This window comes from Canis aureus, chromosome 34, assembly GCF_053574225.1.
Source record: "Canis aureus isolate CA01 chromosome 34, VMU_Caureus_v.1.0, whole genome shotgun sequence".
Classification (NCBI taxonomy): domain Eukaryota; kingdom Metazoa; phylum Chordata; class Mammalia; order Carnivora; family Canidae; genus Canis; species Canis aureus.
This window is the reverse complement of record NC_135644.1, coordinates 9,854,131-9,875,416: the sequence shown is the minus strand read 5'-3', so window position 1 is coordinate 9,875,416 and position 21,286 is coordinate 9,854,131. Positions and strand designations below refer to the sequence as shown.

Sequence of the window (21,286 nt, the reverse complement as noted above, 5' to 3'; positions counted from 1 at the left end):
CATGCCTAAGGAAACTTAAAAACCAGATGTTAATCCTACTAAATGCCGGTGGTTCCCCATGTTGCTAGATAAAAGCCAGAGCCTTTGTGAAGGTGTAACAAGAATCTGTGCCATCCATGTTGCACTCCTCTACCTGCTGCTTCTCCATCTTCAGTCTTGTTGGCAATATTCTTTAGCTAACAGAATGAGTCTCCCACACTTTACAGATGTTGCCATCTCAAGGCTTTTCCTATTCACAACCCTGTATTTTAGCGTAGGGGCAGAGAGACAGGGAGAGGCTCTTACGCAGGCTCCACAACCAGTGCAGAGCCTGACACCGGGCTTGATCTCATGGCCTGAGCCAAAATAGAGTTGGCCGCTAACTGACCAAGTCTGTTGGGCACCCCCACCCCCCAAAGCCTGTGCAACCCTATTTTAAATTGCAATGCTTCCTTTCTACTGGCCTTCCCGATCCTGGGAGGTGTAAGGTTTGCTGGCTTCAATTATAGGACAGGGATTTCCACGGTGTCTTCTGTACTTTAGAGGACACCTAGCACATGGTGGGCCTCAATGTACTGACACGAGGAAACAACGTTTTCATGTCAAGAAAACACCGTTTGAGATATACTTGCTATTGAAGAGAGAAAATATCTTGATAGACCTTATTTCTTTGTATCTCTGGGACCAGAAGTTTAGTATAAAATGCTTTTCACACTTTGAATGAAAACATTCTGACAATGCAAAACACCTAAATATGTAAAGTGTGGTGGTGTTATGGAAAATAACAATAAACTCGAATTCCCAAGAAATAATTTAACAGTCATAATATTCCTTTATTAGTACCAGCTTTTCAACTAAATTGGTTTTTGCCAGGGCTAAACAATTTAATATAAAAAAAATGCCTTTTTGTTCATACAGTATTTATAAAAAAGTACATAGTGGTTAGTTTTGCAACAATTTGTTTTTAGCCAGATGTCATATCATATAAACCTATGAACGTAACAAATGAGATAAGAACAGTATAAATAAAGTTTTTGTAGTATTTACACTTATACAGAAACTAGCCCAAATGGTGTTGTAAGAAATTAAGTTTGCAGTTAAAGTGAAACTACTGATTCAGCATACTGATGACTTACTTTAATGCTTTTTAAAGTTTATATTATTTTCTACACTAGTTTTGACTATAATTTTGCATAGAATTACTTATAAAGTATATTTTTGCATTTCACATCACAGTAGGAGCTTTTAGTATAACAGTACAAAAAAAAAACAAACAACCCACTAGCTCGGAAAAAGTCACTTCTTCTCAAATCTAGTTTTTCTTAATATCTGGCTTCTTACTTTTGGGCACAAGGAATACATTGCCATCTCTTGTTTGCTGCAGGGAGTATTCACTGGGAGAGTAAGGTTTTCCATCTTCATCACGGAGCATGCTGAAGACTTCAAGATACAAAGTGCTGAGTTGTTTTTTCAGTAGATGGAGGCTTTTGTCATTCTCGCCCTTTTCTTTGAGCAATTTTTCTTTTTCATCTTTTAAATGATCCAAATCTTGTTCCAGTTCCACTATATTTTCCAGTTTTCTTTTTCTGCAATTCTGAGCAGCCACTTTATTCTTGCCCCTCCTGCGTATATCTCGAATTAATGCCAGCTGAGCCTCATTGAATTGCTCCTTTGACATCATCTCATTGAAGTCATCAACAGGGAGGTTAATGATTTTTTCAACAGGGAATGGGATATGGAGAGCTTTTGCCCTTAGCTCATCTCTTGTGAGATGAGCCTCCAAGCGGCTTGAATGTTTGTCTTTTGTGAATGGGGCTTTTCGATGACCAGGATTTACCGGCAATTCTTTCTTTGGCGTGTTTTCACACTGGGCGTCATGCGCTGGAGCACTGGGCCCTGGAGATGGTGACGGGGGCTGGGCTGGATCTCCAGCAGACTGTCCCGGCTGTGTTTTAGGACCGGTCTGTTTGACACTTCCAGGAGCACTATCTGTCTCTTCCATTTCAGAATCACTGAAGCCAAGTGCTGTGTCTCCATAGACAGAAGATTCCACTGAGTGTTCTGGTGATGCCATGCCAGGACTTGTGTTCAGTGAAATGCCAGAGTCAGAATCGTTGAATTCTGTGCTTTCAGGGTGGTTTTGGTTAAACGCTTTACAAAGTGATAAATCAGAAACATCAATGGGCCCATTAAGAAGTTCAGAGAGTGACTGGCTGAAAGAAGCAGAGGAAGGCATGCTGTTGCTACTACTGGGTTCTGCTATGAAAGCAGAGTAAAATTCATCACCAAAATCTGTGTTTATTGTGGCATCTGAATTTAATGAGTTCACTGTCAGCTGGCTGGAATCTTCTGTGGAGAGGATGCTGCTAAAAGAATCCTCGAAAGCACTGAGAAAAGGTGGACTGCAGTTACCTACTTCTTTTTCCAGTGAGGGCATTGAGGGGTAGAAATGATAATTGTTGTCGATTTCTGTCATTTTGGTTTCTGGACTTGGCACCATGCTAGTCTCGACCAACTTGTCATTCTGAATATTAAGACACTGTGGAAAAGAAATTTTTACTAAATGTAAATCAAGGTGAAATATTTTTGATAGCAGATAGTCTATATTTCATGGCAAATATTTATTTTTTAAAGATTTTATAAGTAATCTCTATACCCAATATGGGGCTTGAACTCACAACCCCGAGATCAAGATTTCCATGTTCCACCAACTGAACCGACCAAGTGCCCCTGATGGCAAATAGTTTTAAAAGCTGGAAATCTATATCTGATTCTGATTCCCCACCCCCATTCTTTCCAAGCTCTTCTGTAATTCAGCTAATTCCCATCCATTTCTAACATATTTATGTCTAAGTATGTACATTATTTTCACAGTTCCTAGGTCAGACTTCTGGTCTACAAAGACCAGATCTTTCCTCAAGACAATCAGGTGGCCCAGCAGTTTGGCGCCACCTTTGGCCCGGGATGTGATCCTGGAGGCCGGGGATCAGGTCCCGTGTCCGGCTCCCTGCATGGAGCCTGCTTCTCTCCCTCTCCTTCTGCCTGTGTCTCTGCCTCTCTGTCTGTCACGAATAAATAAATAAAAGCTTAAAAAAATTAAAAAACAAACAAACAAACAAAAAAAACAACTGCACGTAAGTGATCATGGGCAACTCTTGTGACTCCAGTTTATTTACGTAATCTTTACACCCAAGGTGGGGCTCAAACTCACAACTCTGAAAGAGTAGCATGCTCCTGTGACTGAGCCAGCCAGGTGCCCCTCTCAGGACTAATTTAAAAGCACCCTCTGGGACGCCTGGGTGGCTCAGTGGTTAAGATTCTGCCTTCAGTCCAGGGTGTGATCCCAGGGTCCCAGGATCGAGTCCCGCATTGGACTCTCTGCATGGAGCCTGCTTCTCCCTCTACCTATGTCTCTGCCTCTGTCTCTCATGAATAAAAAAATAAAAATAAAAGCACCCTCCTGGGCATTTGGGTGACTCAATTAAGCAGCTTCCATGGCTCAGGTCATGATCCCAGGGTCCTGGGATGGAGCCCCACATCGGGCTCCCTGCTTCCCCCTCTCCAACGCTTATGCTCCCCTGCTCTCTCCCTTATGCTCTCCTGCTCTCTCCCTCTCTCTCAAATAAATAAATAAAATATTAAAAAAAGCACCTTCCAATCCTTCCATTAAGTAGGTGGCATGTAAATAGTAACTGGATAATTAAAGGCACTGAATATCAAAGTGTCTTTGGTATTTATTGATATTAGATCTTAGTTACCTGCAGTTCTGGAATGGATAGTAGCTCCTCCCAAACTTGCTCAATGTCCTGCTGCATATTGTCTAAATCAGCAATGACTGACTGAACGGCAAGAGTCTGAGGTGACTGAGCCTGATTAGGAGCAATGAAGACTGGGTTTTCGATTTGGCTGGGAATATCAGGAACAAGGGACTGAAATGCAGCTGAAGAAACCTACAATTGACAGAGCATTTATCTCCATGAGTCTGCCAGCATCAGTGGAGAAGTACACCCCAAGGCACCCCACAACACCTTCAACTGGACTTGGCTAACAGTTCTCTATTTCTTTAGTTATAACCACTTATGAAACCACTTATTAATGAAACAAATCTCTTTTTCCCCTGCCCGACTCTAAACTTAATCATTTACTAGCTTAGTTGTTTTATCCTATACATTCAAAGGTAAATTTCAAAATAAGTATAAATCTTTAGGATTTTTAATTTGTATGTCTCAGTAAAAATATCTAGTATAGTGCTTCAAACATAATAAATTTACTAAAAGTGTTAATTGAGCAAGTCTTGGTTTATTACCCAGCTTGGTTTTTACACACCAAAATTTATTTCTAAGTACCTACAACCAATGAGTCATTTGTTTCCATGGTTATGCAGATCCATGCTTCTGGCTATACAGCAGTTAAGTGTATATTTTGTAGAGATATATATTTTTTAATTGTAAAGTTATCTACAGGCTAAGGATTCTTTGACAAAATTTCCTCTTAAAATATGTTTTTTTACCGGAGACACACTTAGAGGATATATTAGATACAGTGATTAGATATAGTGGAGGAGTTTCACTGTTAACCAAATGTACCTCATTGTCATCTACGAACGGGAATGTCTCTGCCAAAAGCTGCATGCAGTCATCAAAGTACAAAGCATCTGGCTTGGGAATGTGGGGAACCTAGATAAAAGAGAGAGACATAAAAGAAAAAAAAGATTGTTCAGTGTCATACGGTGTTTATAATTTAGTTAGACATTTATCTTCTTTCCGAAATCAGTTTAGTGTAGTACAGAGCACAGAATCAAATCAACCAGACTATCTGGGTTTGAATCTTGGCTTCCCCAGTTTTGAGCGCTCCGGGCAAGCAAGTTACTGAATCTCTGAGCTGCAACTGCTCATCTGCAGACAAGATGCGAGTACTCTGTACTACTTTTACCGCTGCCACCACCGCTGCTGCTTGACACTTACGTATGTTTCCACAGCTTAGAAAGCACCTTCCCGTGATTTATGTCCTCCCAATCCTACAACTCTGTGAGGAACTCATCAGGAAGCTGAGGTTGGGAAGGTGACTTGATATGGTCATGAAGACAGTAAAAGGCATAAAAAAAGGTGAAGTGAAACTCAAATCCAGATGTTTTAACTCTTGGGTCGGTATTAGTTCCATAAACCCTGCCACACACCTTCCCAAGAACAGAGTTTTCTGTACCTGGGAGTAGTTGGCAGATGCACTGGTTTCCGATGGGATGTGTGGGGCTGGCTGAACCGGAAGGAATTCACCGGTCTCTTCGTCTAGTTGTAACTGAGCAAAGAAAGCTTTCTCTTGCTCCTTTTGGAGTTGTTCTTGTCTTTCCTTTTCAAGTTTTTTCTGTTTTTCCAGCTCATGCTCCTTCCGTCGTTGACTGAAGTCAAATACTTCTCGACTGACCCCAAGATCTATATCTTGCCTCCAAAGTATGTCAATCAAATCCATGTCCTATGTTTAAAAAAAAGGAAAGAGAGAGACCATGGTTAAGATGGTTTTTAAAATGGCAGATATCATGTAGTTTACATTATGCCACTGTTGATGGCCGGTGGTAGGGAGATGACGATCTGAATGGGAACACAGATCCCATGTTCTGGAAGGACACGGTTAATTCCAATCAATGAATCAAGAAACAAGAACGTACAAACAGCCATCCATTCTAATACTTATAACTTGGATTATTAATGACCGGGTGGTAGTAGAGGTCACTACGGAGCAAAGGAACATGCACATTAAAGCTCTTGAATTAAGGGAAGCCCCACACGTGTTTAATGGAATACAGAAATGAGAGTAACTCCAAGCCACTGGTTTACTATGAGAAATGGGAGTTTGGGAAACATGATCAAATATGTGGAGTTTCTTCTAAACTCAGCAAATATCCAGTTTACAGAGTGGGGGAAACCCCCTGCTAAATGTCAATCTAGCAGCTGTGAAACAGCACCATTCTTCTGGTGTTTCCTACACGGATTACTTTCCCCCATCATCTCTAGCGACTCTTGTTCCTGTGGTTCATTTATGGAAACAATCTCCTCCGGACTTGGGTGTTCGCTCCGGAGGCCTGCACAAATGAGTACGGGGAAGTCCTGGCTAATGGTCATCTCGTGACCCGCAGGTGAAGCAGGGGGCTGCAAGGGGCTGCCCTGGGAAAGGGTTTCACTTCTGGGAAATCACAAATAACCCTCTTAAAAACAAACACAAAATAAATTAAACAAACATGGCTCCAGGGAAGGATGGAAGGTACTAAAAGTTTTAAGATACAGGGAGAGTCTTGCCACGAGAGTAATGGTTATTTTGATCTCTGTGACAAAGCTAGGCCGACGTACCACGTCCAGATTTTTCTAATCACAAATGTGTCAAAAAGCAATTTTTCTGACTTATAACTTTAGTTTTTGGAAAAGTCTACACAGGTAGGAAATAAATTTGTATTTTTTTAAAAGATTTTATGTCTCCCCCTGCCTGTGTCTTTGCCTCTCTCTCTCTGAATAAATAAATAAATATTTAAAAAAATTTTATGTATACATGAGACACAGAGGCAGAGACCCAGGCTGAGGGAGAAGCAGGCTCCCTGTGGGGAGCCCGACATGGGACTCGATCCTGGGTCCCCGGGGTCATGGCCTGGCCCGAAGGCGGTGCCGGACCGCTGAGCCCCCAGGCGTCCCCCCGTAGGACATTTAGATCACTTCCCAGCTAAGAAGTCATCTGTACTGAAAATAATATAATGAGACTAACAGTGGAGAGATCCAGGCGCGGGGAGGGGAGCAGGGCTGACAGCGGGTCCGGCCGGGGACACCGGCACCGGGTCTAGACCCCCGACTGGCTCCTCCCGGGACCAAGGGGCGCGATGCCTCCTGAGCGGCTATTTCCAGCCGAGAGCGGGGAGCCCAGGCCACCTTCGGCCCGGGCCCTGGGGGGGGCAGCCTCTCTGGAGGCTTTGGGGAGCCGCCGGCCTCCCGGGCCCGGCCCGCCGCACTGACCAGCCCGCGGCTCCCCTCGGGCCTCTGGGACCACAAGTCACACGGAAAATACGAAACCCGACCGACGCGGCTCCCTGAACTGCGCGACGGAAGCGCCGCGGTGCTGAGCCCCTGACCTCGGCTCCGGCAGGGCGGAACCGGGCGCTCCTCAGCCCCGCCGCCCCTGGGAGGAGCTCCATTTCAAAGATGAGGTGTGGGGGTCCCCGGGGGCTCAGCGGTTTAGCGCCGCCTGCGGCCCAGATGTGACCCCGGGGGCCCGGGATCGAGGCCCGCGTCGGGCTCCCCGCAGGGAGCCTGCTTCTCCCTCGGCCTGGGTCTCTGCCTCTCTCTCTCTCTCTCATGAATAAATATCATCTTAAAAAAAATAAAAAAATAAAGATGATGTGTTTCCATTTTACTGGGCAGGTTTATCCAAGGGTCACATGAAACACAATGGTTCAAGGCACAGCGAATTCTACCTTAAAATCCTGAGTGGTTCAGCTCCGACCCTGGTGAACTGGGGATCCCTCCGGGCTGTTCTCCCGCTGGAGCCAGGGGGCCAGGGCCAGGGCCAGGGCGGTCCTCAGGGTCCCACACCCACTAAGCGCCAGCACTAAAGACAAGCACGATCACAGCCGCAACCGAACTCCAGTCCTTCTCGAACACTGACGGGCCAGCGCGCCGAGCTCTCCAGAGCAGTAAAAGGAACGCGGGGGCGCCCGGCTGGCTCTCGGGTACGCGTCTAGGCCATGATCTCGGGGTCCTGGGCTCCCTGCTCAGCAGTCTGCGTCTCCCTCCCCGTGCTCCCCTCCCCACACTCGTGCTTTCTCTCCAAGGCCAAGGCAGAAGCTTTTCCTTGTTGAGAGATCCCAGATAAACCCCCCCCCCCCAAAAAAAAAGAAACCATGATCCACTTTTGATTTTTTCATAAAAGCCGAATGAACACTGAAGCAGTTTCTGTTGCAAATCCCTGCTCACAGGTCAGACTATTCCAGGGTATCCCCAGAACCCAGCCCCATGGGCCGAAGGAAAATTCCTACTGTAGTTTACTCTAGAATTCCCAGGTGGCAGTCACAGGAGTTGATACATGTCTGTTCTTTCCTTTCTCCTTCTTTCCTCCGCACCAGAGGAGATGTCTCAAGTGGGTTCAGATGGTTTAGCTCTAAATTTAGTACATGCTTGTTCGAGCCTACCCCTATCATACAGATGTTGGTGGATCAACTGAGACATGAAAGAAATCTCTCTATAAATGTAAAGCATATGCTATTGTTGCTATGCATGCTGACAGTGATGGTTTTGGTTTTTTTTAGATTTTATTTATTCATGAGAGAGAGAGGGGCAGAGACACAGGCAGAGACAGAAGCAGGCTCCGTGGGAGAAGCCCGATGTGGGACTCGATCCCAGGACCCGGGATCACGACCCGAGCCAAAGGCAGATGCTCAGCCGCTGAGCCACCGGAGCGCCCAGTGATGGTTCTAACACCTGCCGGAACAGAAGATCCAACTCCAGCCAACGGATGATGATGAAGCTGTGGACCTGACTGTACTGGGCGCCTGAAGTAACACTCAGCAAAGAAGCTCCTTGGTTCCTCCTCATGGAGGGTGTGACTACCCGGTTTGTGCAACACGTGTTGAAGACAAAGCACACAACCTCTACTTTCATGTTTACTTCTGTGTAGACACACACACTTGCTCAACTGCCGTTCAGTCCCTCTGGGCCCCCGCTTCGATGCACGGCCAAACGAATTCAATTTTAAAGAATTTCCCATTACCCACCAGGTGAACAGATGTTGATCTGGGAAATGATTACTTGGAAGGCCACTGTACTTTGTCTCTGCTATGGTATGTTTGTACTTTAGCAAGATAAAAAGTTCAACTTAAATGTACATGTTTATGCTCGAACCACCTATATAAAGTGTCAAGGAACAGAATGAAGATATATGTGCTAACATTAAAAGAAAAATTTCCCAGAATATGCTCCCAAACACCTGGATGGATCCCTATCAACAAATAGGAAAAATACATCATGAAGCAGCATCTGGATCAGCCCTTGAGCATCCTGTTCTCCTCTGACCTGAAACAACGCTGGGCCCCGGGAGGCCAAGCAGCTTACTGTCTCCACCCGGAATGTCTCCAAAAGAGGATTCCAGTGACATCTAACTGTCCTAAATGTGGCTGGGCAGCCTTCAGGGGGCACAGTGGCCCCCAAACAGGTTTCAAAGTGTTCTCAGAGCTCTTCCTCCGTATATTAAAGTTTATTTTTATGTGATATTTATTGTTGCTATGAGAAGTCTCTAAAAGGAAACTTCTGCTTCGAAATAAAAGCGAGGGTCGTTCTTACTACCTTGGGTTCCTTAAAACCGATGTTCTGATGAAATTCAGAATGAAGCAACAACAGGTTTCTTGTCACGGCCTTAATATGTCATCCTGTGTGTTACTCAAATTTTTACATCATGTTCCGAAGCAAAAACCTTCAGGGATTTGATATTCTATGAAATATTCAAAGCTCGGGGATCCCTGGGTGGCTCAGTGTTGAGCGCCTGCCTTGGGCCCAGGGTGTGATCCTGGAGACCCGGGATCGGGCTCCCTGCGTGGAGCCTGCTTCTCCCTCTGCCTGTGTCTCTGCCCCCTCCCCTCTGTTTATCATGAATAAATAAGTAAGTATTATTAAAAAAAAAAAAAAGAAATATTCAAAGCTCTATGTTGAAAATGAGAAAGGCGTCCAGCCAAGACCGGCCGGTGGGAGCCCAGGGCCGGGTGCTGGGTACTGCCCTCGGGCCGAGCACCTCCTGCCCGAGCCCTGTGACCAGCCCCTGTGACCGGCCCCTGTGACTTCGGCCACAAGCGACCGCCTCCGCCCCCAGAGGAAGCGGCCGGGCGGAGCCCGCAGCAACAGGACACGGGCCGGCGGAGGGGAAATGCCCGGGGCGAGCCACGCGGCCGCCGCACGCAAACCCGGGCCGAGAAGGGAGAGCTCCCGACGAGCAAGGGCCGTCCAGAGAGGTTAGGGCAGGAGAGGGGAGCAGGGGGTGGCTTCGAGGGCATTCGGCAGGTCCTTCCCGGAGACCAGGGCAAAGGCTCCGAGGGCCAGGGCGCCGCTGCGGGCCTTCCCGCGCCATATGGAGCCACTTAGTATCTGAATTTTTTGTTGTCCTTTAGTGATTCCTGAGTGTGTTGCAAATTATGCTGCTAGCGTGGCTTACACAAAAGATGACGATTTAATAAGAAACATAAATGTTTGACAATTCGCATTAAATCACCATCTGGTCCAAATGAAAGATTCCTATTTAAAATGTATATATCCTCCTTTGCCGTCTGTGTCATCTAGTACATGTTTCACGGGGACTCTGAAGTTGGATTATTAACTCAGACCACTTTGAAACAAACATCTTTGTTTCAATAAAAAGAAAAGACAAAGGCCTTGGACAAACAAACCGGCATTTTTCATACTCAGATGATCCAAAAAATGAGAAAGATAAGGCAAGATAGCACAATCTCCTCTTAAAGTAGTTCTGTAAACTGAAGCTTTGAGAAAGTATCTAGAAAGAAAAAGAAAATGCCTTCTATAATATATTCCCACATATGAATGAGGCCTGCACCTCTCAACCCACTGCTCTCCCCTGCCTCTAGTTTTTCCTGAGGATGGCAAGGTGGTGGGAGGTTTGCTTCTAAAAATAAATTTTACCAATCAAGTGAAAGAAAAAAAAAAAAACTGGACAGATTGCTAAGCTTGTAAACAGAAAATGAACACACTTTTCAATTTAATTGTGTAAGCATGAAATCATGTCTCTGGCTATACTCCGTAAAATTATATATTTCCATTAAAAATATAATAAATAAGTCTTTTCAAGTTTATTCCCCCTGGGATCTCTCTTTCATTCAAATATTAATTACTGGCATTCAGAGTCTAAGTCATTTTTTTCAGTCATTTTTCCCCGTACGTGTGTTGTATGCCCAGGTGGATATACCATTCACCTCAAAACTAAATCTGGTTTAATATTTTTTTCCATAGAAGCTGCTCAAATATTTTTTGAGCAAAACCAGATGGAACCTGAATCACATCCCACCGCCCGAAATGAAGAGCTATAGCTGGCCACAACACAACCGAGGGGATGCTTGAATTCTGAAAAACAGATAAAGCAACAACAAATGTCTCCTTGATTCACAAAGTCACAATCCTTACTAAATAAAGTGACAACAGGTGTATTTTTGAAATACATTTCACTGATGACTATTATATTTCATACACATTTATCTGCTCATTTACTTCTTTGCTTCTTTCCACTGCTTCATTACAAGAAGAGACACAACACAATGCCAACTTTTTTCAGTGAGCATTCCTGAGAAGGCAGAGGACAGGTAATTCTTTGTAGTTTGCCCACATTCAAGCACTTTTGATTCTACTGGCCTCATCTGCTAACATTTAAATATATTGCTATAATAACTGTTAAGGAGGTAAAAATCACAGAGTGTGTGTGCACACACATATGTAAAATCACAGAATGTTAGACACGGAAGGGGCCTTACAGCTGAACAGGCCAAGTGTAAACGTCACTAAATTAATTTCTGTGTAACTACAGCTCCATTTTTAAAAATAACTGGCCTAAAACAAACAAACAAACAAACAAACAAACAAAACTGGCCTAGGGCAGCCCGGGGGGCTCAGTGGTTTAGTGCCCTCTTCGGCCCAGGGCGTGATCCTGGAGACCTGGGATCGAGTCCCACATCGGGCTCCCTGCAGGGAGCCTCCCTCTGCCTGTGTCTCTGTCCCCCTCTATCTCTCATAATAAATAAAAATAAATAAAAATAAAAATAACTGACCTAGCAAGCAGTTTTACGTCAGCAGAGACTCCTAGTAGGTAGTAATAGATTCTACTAGTCCAAGTTTTCCTTTTAGAGAAATCTTTTTTTTTTTTTTCTTCTAGAGAAATCTTACCAAGGATTGTTTCCCCAATCTTCAACCACCAGGGCTTTCTAACAATAAAAGTTCTTGCATACACACTGAGAGATGAATTATCCAACTTAAAATCCTCGATCACACGTTTGCTCTTCCCCGAGTAGTGGAACCATCCTTTCACCCTTTTGTCTTTCAACTAGAAAACGGTCCGGTTTCCTGAGTCTGGCATGTTACTATGTACAGACATTTTCATGGGCTGCTTCCTGTTCACAACAAGTTTCTCAGCAATGACTCAGTCTAAGAAATATGATCCAGCCAGTTTACTGGAACTCTTGCCCATTATGTTTGTCTGCAGGCTGCAAACATGATGCAAAGATAAAGCAAAACCGGAGAGGGAATAGAATAGGAACTTGGGCTGTTGGTTTTCTCAAGAGGCACATATGTGTTTAGCCAAAAAGGAATCAGAAAGAACATTAATTTTCAAAAGGGGAGGTGATTCCACCTGCTACAAAACGTGCACGGCTCCAACTCTTCCATGAGAAGTGTCACATCTGGACCCAGCAGCTTCTTACTTGGTGGTCTGTGTGTGGGAGGATGCTGCCACCAGCCTGGGAGGGCTTCTGAGAGGGTGTAGCAGGAGTTTGCCAAGGGACTGGCTTGGTTTGATAAGCAAACTTCAGGATACATCTTTCTAATCTCTTCCGCATTTTTTAAAAAAAAGATTTTATTTATTCATGAGAGACAGAGAGAGAAGCAGACACAGGCCGAGGGAGAAGCAGGCTCCCTGCGAGGAGCCCAATGCAGGACTCGATCCCAGGACCCCGGGATCACGCCCTGAGCCAAAGGCAGATGCTCAATCACCGAGCTTGCCAGGTGCCCCTCTTCTGCATTGTTTTAAAAAAGATTTTATCCATTTATTTGAGAGAGAAAGAGAGATCACAAGCACGGGGAGGAGAGGAGAAGCAGACTCCCTTGCCAAGCAGGGACTCAGTTCCAGGACCCCAGGATCATGACCCAAGCGGAAGGCAGACACTGCTGGAGCCGCCCAAGGGCCCCTCTTCCACATTTTTTAACCAGCCACATAGACGTTCAGTTCTGGATGCCGTCCTCCACACACGGAAGGAACTTCCATCACTACTGGAATGATTCTCCTGGAAAATACACCTACCACACCTGCCCCCCCCCACCAAAGAACCTTCAAGAACACTGGATCTAACTCTTCAACCTACTTTACCTAAGTTTCACCAGGCATGGACTCACCATGTGGCTCTGCTATCCAAGCTGAGGCCCAACAGCCCTGCTCCCCCTCCTGGGGCTCTTTACAGCCACCGCTGCTACTTCTAAACACCCTGTGGGATCCTTTACCCTCTTTGGGTCCTGCATTTGTAAAAAGAAATTATTTTTTTCAATCTTAAAGCTCCTTTTCAGATTTAACTGCCTACCATTAACTTTAAAAAAGCAAGAACCAGGGTGGGCACCCAGGCTTGGAGGCTGAGTAAGTACTGTACACTGGCTGACTGTCGCTAGTCAAAGACCTTGTCTGCCACGGTGGGAGCAGGTGTTGAACATTAGATACATATATATTCTAGATGGTAATACATATAAACAATCTAAAACACTTAGTTTTTTTTTTTAACTGTAGGTTCTGTTAAAATACATTCTAAGGAGTCTGTTTAAATTTTTTTTTAGCATGCTCTTTTTTGAGTATGAAATACTTCTTGAAATAATGAGCCATTAATGGCTAAAATGTCACTTTACTGGAATGGTGGTAGTTAAAATAAAGGTGATGGTCAGGATCAACAAGATTAGTGTACATAACTACTCTAAATGGATAGCCAATCCACCCATCTGTTATTTTTTAAAGATTTTATTCATTTATTCATGAGACACAGAGAGAGAGAGGCAGAGACATAGAGGGAGAAGTGAGGTCCCCATGTGGGACTCGATTCCCAGACCCAGGATCACGTCCTGAGCTGAAAGCAGATGCTCAAAGCATCAACGCCACCCAGGCGTTTCCCCCCATCTCCCCATCTAATACGTATGTACAGATCACCTCTCAGGTGCCAGTAAGTCTGCTAGGTGCTGGGGATGCAAAGCTAAATAAGACAGTCTCTGACCTTAGTTTGGACACAATGAGAAGCATACAGGAGCCAAGGCAGCAGGAAGGCAAGTATCATTAGGCTGCAGAGAAAGACCTCATAGAGATCACAACTCACAAAAGTACCGCAGTCACAACTTTGTGAGTGTCCCACTCAATAAACAAGGGTTAAACCTGGTTTCAAAGGTCTAATCCAAGGAAACATTTGAAATCAAAAGAGGTCGTGGAGGTGGAGAGAACAGAGAACAATGAATACAAGGCCAAATACTTGATGCATTCTTGGTCTCCCCTCTTGGTGGCGGTAATGGTTTACCCCTCTCCCCACTGAGGCTTGATTCCCCAGCGCAAGGAAAATTCTCAGACCCAGAGACTTCCTTCCCACATTTGGACTTTTAGGTCAGCATGACTCATGTCAGCTGAGCTGGGTATTACTGCTAATGCCACACTGTCACGGAAGGGCCCACAGGACCCACACAGCCCCTTTCATTTTTCAAACAGGGAAACAGGCCAGAGGATGAAATGACTTGTCCTAAGGTCAAAGGTCAAGGATTCCAAAACCACCTACCTCTCTACAACCCTTGCCAGGTTATTTGGCAGAGGGGGAAAAGATACACTAATACATTTTAGATCCATTTTAATTTTTAAATGGGCATCTCTTGCTCTAACTTGCCAGTTTGCAGGTACCTAACAGCTTCTGTTACAGCTGGCGCTTGCCAAGAACTTCATGGTTCACAGGGGTATTCGCCAACATATCTCATTCCAGCCTCACTGCAGTGGCCCAAGGGAGGTGGTTTATCTTCATTTAGGGATGAACACATTTAGGCTCTGGGCACCAAGCAACACTGCCCCAGATCACATGTTTGGCAAGTGGCAGAGCCAGGACTCCAATCCAGAACCAATTTGGGGCCTGCCAGGCTCTTCCCAAGCCGTGGTGCCGCTCCCTGGCATTCACACCACAACGGGACATAAGGAGAGGTTCAGGTTTAAATCTACCTTCCCATAAAGACAGTATTTACCCGTTATGTCTTATCTGGGCTTTCTTACAATGGTCTGACTAAACTGTAAACTCCTTTAGGGCATGACAATCTTGTTTTTTTTTTTTTGGACAATGTCTTTTAGACAGATAACACATGTATATGTGGTACAAAATTTAAAAGCTGCAACATAATCTCCCAGTTACCCTTCCCCAAGGCAACTGCTGGCACCAATTTTTTGTGTTTTCTTAGGAAGACATTCTATTAAAAACACATAAATAACATATAATCATTGTGCTCCACACTTATTAATGTATTTTTAGAGACAGTTCTAAATCAGGGCATAGAATTGTTCCATTATTATGATTATTTTTTAAAGATTTTAAGTAATCTCTACACCCAACGTGCAGCTCAAACTTACGACCCTGAGATGGAGTCACACGCTTCACTGACTGAGCCAGCCAAGTACCTGGCCCATTATTTTTTTTTTTTTTAAAGATTTTTATTTATTTATTCATGACACAGAGAGAGAGAGAGAAAGAGAGAGAGAGAGAGAGGGGCAGAGACACAGGCAGAGGGAGAAGCAGGCTCCATGCAGGGAGCCCGACGTGGGACTCGATCCCCAGTCTCCAGGATCAGGCCCTGGGCCGAAGGCGGCACCAAACACTGAGCCACCCGGGCTATCCTGGTCCATTATTTTTAATGGCTGAGAAGTTTTTTCCTCATAAAGATGTACCAGAATAATATACTATTTAATAATATAACTATTTAATTAGTCTCTCATTGGGTTTTTAAGTTATTTTGGATCTTTTTCCTATTACAAATAATTTTTATTGCAAATTATTTGTTATTACAAATTATAAAATACTGCTATAATGAATATCCTTGGACATAAACCATTCCCTAAAAAGGTGTGAAGACATCTGTGGAATAAAGAATCGTAAGGGGAACTGCTGGGTCAAAGAGCACAGCTGACCCATGAACAATGTAGGAGTTAGTGGCACCAACCCCTCACATGGTCAAAAATCCACGTATAACTTTTTTTTTTCCACGTATAACTTTTGACCAAAGGCCTTACTGGTAACAAACCATAGATTAACACATATTTTGCATGTTCTAAGCATTATATATTATATTCTTACAATAAAGTAAGCTAGAGAAAAGAAGCTGTTATTTAAAAAAATCAGAAGAAAGAGAAAATACATGTAGCTGAAAATCTCTGTGTGTAAATGGACCTGCACGGTACAAGATCAAACCTGTGGTGTTCCAGGGGTCACCGCATAAGCATATGCAACTAAGACACACGGTGCCCCACAGCTCCACACAGAGGTGGCGCCTTTCATACTCCCACCAGCAATGCGTGGCGGTGCCCATTTCCCACTCCCGTCCTGCACATGGTACCCACGTGGTAAGTACATACTAACTGAACAAGATGTCCTGTATTAATTCCAGAATCATTTCAAAACCAGCCCCTCCCTCTCACTTTTTAACAATGAAATTAGGCTGAAGATGAGAATACACATGGCACAGTCGGCTGGCTCGCAAGCAGCAGCGCTTTAACCAGCCGTCTACGTCCAGCCTTGCTCCAGCCCACTTGACCCTGGCCGGCGCCCTTGGAGCCAGGGGAACACTTGTAGGAGCGAGAAACCTAATAAGGGTGTGGCCCGCACAGGGAAGGGGCTGGCGAGGTCTCAGCAGCTGGACTACCAGAGCACGTCGGGCAGAAGCAAACCGCTGCCTTTCCCAGAGACCAGGCAAAGGTCAAAGGAAAAAAGCAAGTCCAGCCTGGCTGACCCATCTACCAAGTTCTTAAAGACCAGGAAAAGGATTCTTTCTAGGGAGGAGTCTCTCAGGAACAGATGTTTCTCAATCATTAAATTACATTTAGAGCACACAACAGACTAAGGAAAGCTGACAGTGATCTTGGGGACCACAGTCCGAACCCAGGTCTGTTGAGGAGGTTCCTGAGGCCAAGAAATGCTAAATGAGTAACCGTCTCATTTGATGAAGCAGAGCCAAGAAGGGGTCATATGGTCAAGCTAACACAAATTAAATTTTAAGGCAGACTTTCTATTGAAATGTCTCTTACTTAGGACTCAGGGAATACTAGGAATGACTTTGAACTTTTTTTTTTTTTTTTTAAAGATTTTACCTATTTATTTATGAGAGAGACAGAGAGGGAGAAGCAGGCTCCTTGTGGGGAGCCTGATGCGGGACTCGATCCTGGGGCTCCAGGATCATGCCCTGGGTCGAAGGCAGGCGCTCAAGCCCTGAGCCACCCAGGCATCCCTAGGAATGACTTCGAAAACAGACCACAAAACTGTTGTGTCGCACTGAACCTTGCATCCAAATTAACAGCCTATAAAAACCCTGTTATTTCACCAATGACTAACACTGCATTTTTCTGTGCAGAACTTTCCCTCACCCTGAAGCTCTAAATACCATGTAGTTTCCTGAAGACCCCTGCCCAATGTGACAGAGCTAAGCCCCTTCAGGCAGATCACCTCTGCTACCACAACAAAAGCAACTCAGAATCAACGTGGACTCCACCAAGTTCCCAAATCACAGAGACAAGCCCATGTACCCACATCCCAAACTTGTCAGAATCATCCAAGGGTTCCCTGAGAACGAGTATAATCCAAGAGACAGTTCTACACTGTCTTGGAGAAAGAAAGCCCTTGGAGACAGATCAGAAAACACGCTGACAAGCATTCTTTTTTTGGGGGGGTGGAGGGTAGAGGGAGAGAGCTAGCACCACTGACCCACCCAGGTGCCCGCAGGAGATTCTTAAGAGGACTCCACGCCTAGCAAGGAGCCTGACTCAGGTTTGATCTCACAACCCTGAGATCATGACCTGAGCCAAAATCAAGAATCAGATGCTTAGCTGACTGAACCACCCGGGGTCCCCTCTGTGCATTGTCACTTAATCCTCACATTACTCTGGGTGAAGATCAGTGAGATGAAGAAACTGAGTCTGATATAGGCTGAATGTCAAAGGTCGCACACTTGTCACCTGCATTTTAGGCAGAAGCAGCCTCCTCTAATCTAATGGGCATGCTTACAAATCAAATCCCTGTTTGGTAAACGGTAATGCCTCCCTTTCTACTTCCACTCCTCAAAATGCAAATAAAATGAGGGTTTGCTCTAAGGCTGTTCTTTGTAGTTTGTTGGTGGCTTCTTCCTTTAAATCACTTTTGCTATCCTTATAAGAAAACAATACCATAAAACAGGCCTAGGCTTTTAACGAATGACCTAAATAATGAACACATGAAGTGAAGCCCTTACTCTAGTTCTCAAGGACAAAAGCTGTGGGTCTGGTTTAAAATCTTCCACCTTTGGGAAAAGGACAAAGCATGAAAGCCAGATGTGTGGAAGTTCCCAAAGTAAATGTTCACATGAAGCGGGGAAATTATTTTTTACCTTATGACTTACTATTATTCCCCATGATTGAATCGTTATACTGCCCAACAAAAACACACATCAGACATGGAATCGACCATCCTGTCCATTGGTAGGCAAAGCAAAAAACATTATTTTTCCTTACCATCTAAAGTAATTTCTCCTGAAAGGCCTTTTCTTCAGTCTGGATCTGGGGGCAAGTTTATGTTCTTTGCAACTCTGACGCCCACCGACTTTCCAAGGCCAAGCAAATCTCAGACCCAACATGGTAGGCTATCAGTCCCCATCTAGTTGTGCCATTTTACAGTATCTTTTAGCCTCACGTTCTTCCTCTGCTACAGGACAAGGCTGAGTTAGGTAATTCCTAAGATCCCTTCCTCTAAATACCTCTGATTCTATGATGCCCAAAATGTAAGTCTGCAATCTAATTTTGAATTTTAAGACAAGCTAATTTTAGCTTGTACCTGTAATAGATGCTCTAAAGCAGTACTGTCCAACAGAAATATAATGTAAGCCACATGGAACATTTAAAATTTTTGAGTAGCCTTACTAAAAAGACAAAAAAAAAAAAGATATGTGAATTTTTTTTAAATTTTTATTTATTTATGATAGTCACAGAGAGAGAGAGAGAGGCAGAGACACAGGCAGAGGGAGAAGCAGGCTCCATGCACCGGGAGCCTGACATGGGATTCGATCCCGGGTCTCCAGGATCGCGCCCTGGGCCAAAGGCAGGCGCTAAACTGCTGCGCCACCCAGGGATCCCAAGATATGTGAATTTAATTTTACCAATATAATCCAACATATCAAAACATTAATATGTAACCAAAAATTTAAAATTATCAATGAGGTATCAGAAGTGATGAACCCACTCAATCTACACACTACAAATCTCACCGATATGATCACATGAAATGTAGTGTATTCCCAGAATAAAGTTATATTTAACAAAAAAATCTTAACACTGTTTCTGTTTAAAATTTTTTTCCTATTTTAAAATTTAAATCAAAATTCATTAAAAGTAAAAAATGCAGTTTCTCAGCGGCACTAGCCCCATTTCGAGGGCTCAAAAGTGACAAGCTGGTGAGCCACGTTGTATCTCGGAGGGAGCTTACAAAGTTAGCCCTCTACACTCCTATGGGGGGAATTCTATTGGGCCAAACTCTTGTGCTTTGCAAATTCCTTCCTGAGCATACAAAGGGAACATGAAGCCTTCCAAATTTCACTAGGTAGTCTTTACACCACTAGCAATTATTTGTAAAAAGCTACTACAGTGACCTGCAGGTGCTAGTGTGAATCTGAATGCCTAAAGGGGTTCTGAGTGACTGAGCGGATCAGGTCGGTCCTTACTCTGCACTGGTGTAGTCCACACCCCACGTAATTACCAGACTATTGCAAAGCTCATCTGAAGAATGGAGGGAAGTAAGGGGCTTAAGTGATCGGGAAGCACTATCTGTTCCAACTAAGGATATGAATTAAGCTGAGTTTGGAAATTATATTTCAGCTACTTTCAGATGCATACGTCTAAAGATGCACAACACCCACTGTTGTTGCCAACCGCCAGGCAGCAATTTGGACCTCTTACAGGAAAACTGTAATTAGTGTATAGATCATATTTCATGCTCTTAAGATCAGTATAGAAATCTTTTATTTTCCTTAACATTAACTTGTTAAATGAATATGTAAGGACAACAGTCACCTGGTGAGTTTTCACATTTAGATTTGAGTATGAAAGATCACAGTGCCGCAGATTCTGAATCCAGATAAAGAGAGAGATGACACAATCTAAGTAATACTAATAATGATGGTTACCATTTATTGTGCACTTTCTATATGCTCAACATTTTTGCAAGTACTTGTGTTTATTATCTCCTTTACTCACACCAATCTGCAAGGCAGGTAGTATTATAATCATCGCCCGTCTGGAGCAAGGAAACCGAAGCATGAAGAGGTTAAGTAATTTGCCTGAAGACTCACTCATGTTCTAAATGAGAAGGAGATCCACTCCACGTGTGTCCCAGAAGCACTCCAACAGCACAGGCTTTACTGTGCTGAACAACCTAGGCCTCTTCAGGGAGACTACCCAGTGTGGTGCCAGTTAGGGCTCTGCTTGGGCCTTGGCACCTAACCTCACTGTGCCACTCCCATCAGGAATAACCACCGAGACACTAAGACCAGCCTCACAGAGTTGTCTTCCATCGGGGAAAAATGTATATAATGGCCCCTAAAAATATAAAGGACAACCAGGGGTGAGGTATTAAAACTGTTGATAAATTCAACTCCTGTTGCGATGTCAAATGAACACGAGAAGCTTCTAATTCTTAGGCTGCTGGGTCTAACTACTATATAAAAAATAGAAGGTGAGGTCATAATATATTTACGTACAGACATCTGCATGGCAACATCAAAGGGTAGCGAAGTTTTCAGCTGTGTCACCTCCCCTCAACGGTCTTCTAGAAGGTCTTCTTTCCTTTTACCACTCTACTCTTTTTTTTCTTTTTTAAGGCCAGAGTTAACTCAGGGGTAGCTATTACAAAAAGGAACATTTCGGTCCTGAAAGCCTAAAAGAAGGGGTAGGATGGGGAGGACAAGGTCACAGGGTCAGCTCAGTCCGTGTTTGGATTTGGCCTTCTGCTAATGCACTTCCGTTCCCCAAACTCCTTCTGTTCGTTCAACTTGCCGGCGGACACTGCTCCTTTTCTAGGCCCAGAACACCGGAGTAAGAAATTCCGCCACAGGTGCAGGAGTTTGCCTGGGAAGGCGTTCCATGAGACGGCTATCAATCCACGTCGGTACAGGGGATCCAGCAGACAGGCTGCAGGATCCCCAGGGGAGGCTGGGGGCGCAGGTGGCCCTCAGCCGTCACAGGGCACATGGACTGGTTTTCTGTGTCTTGAGACTTTAGTGCCCAACGTGAGGGACGTGCATAGGGGCGACCGTGGGAGAGCACATTCACAGCAAAGAGCAAAAAA

At 44.4% G+C, this 21,286-nt stretch overlaps 1 protein-coding gene and 1 long non-coding RNA gene across 6 annotated transcripts in view; one reads left to right on the top strand and one right to left on the bottom strand.

The window, feature by feature from the left end:
* Nucleotides 1-788: 788 nt before the first annotated feature.
* The window catches only part of NFE2L2 (NFE2 like bZIP transcription factor 2), a 142,767-nt gene continuing 122,269 nt past the window's right edge, over nt 789-21,286 (bottom strand). For all 5 annotated transcript variants that reach the window (XM_077883012.1, XM_077883013.1, XM_077883009.1 and 2 more), the window contains 4 exons: nt 5,182-5,448; nt 4,566-4,655; nt 3,738-3,929; nt 789-2,518 (listed from right to left, as the gene is read on the bottom strand). In XM_077883012.1, the coding sequence (XP_077739138.1) occupies nt 1,292-2,518; nt 3,738-3,929; nt 4,566-4,655; nt 5,182-5,445 (1,773 nt within the window). In that variant the 5' untranslated portion in view covers nt 5,446-5,448 and the 3' untranslated portion in view covers nt 789-1,291. The remainder of the gene's footprint in view (nt 2,519-3,737; nt 3,930-4,565; nt 4,656-5,181; nt 5,449-21,286) is intronic.
* LOC144304477 (uncharacterized) lies at nt 6,810-11,172 on the top strand. Its single transcript, XR_013371381.1, has 3 exons — nt 6,810-7,684; nt 8,261-9,952; nt 10,962-11,172. It is a non-coding gene; the product is annotated as an uncharacterized LOC144304477 (long non-coding RNA).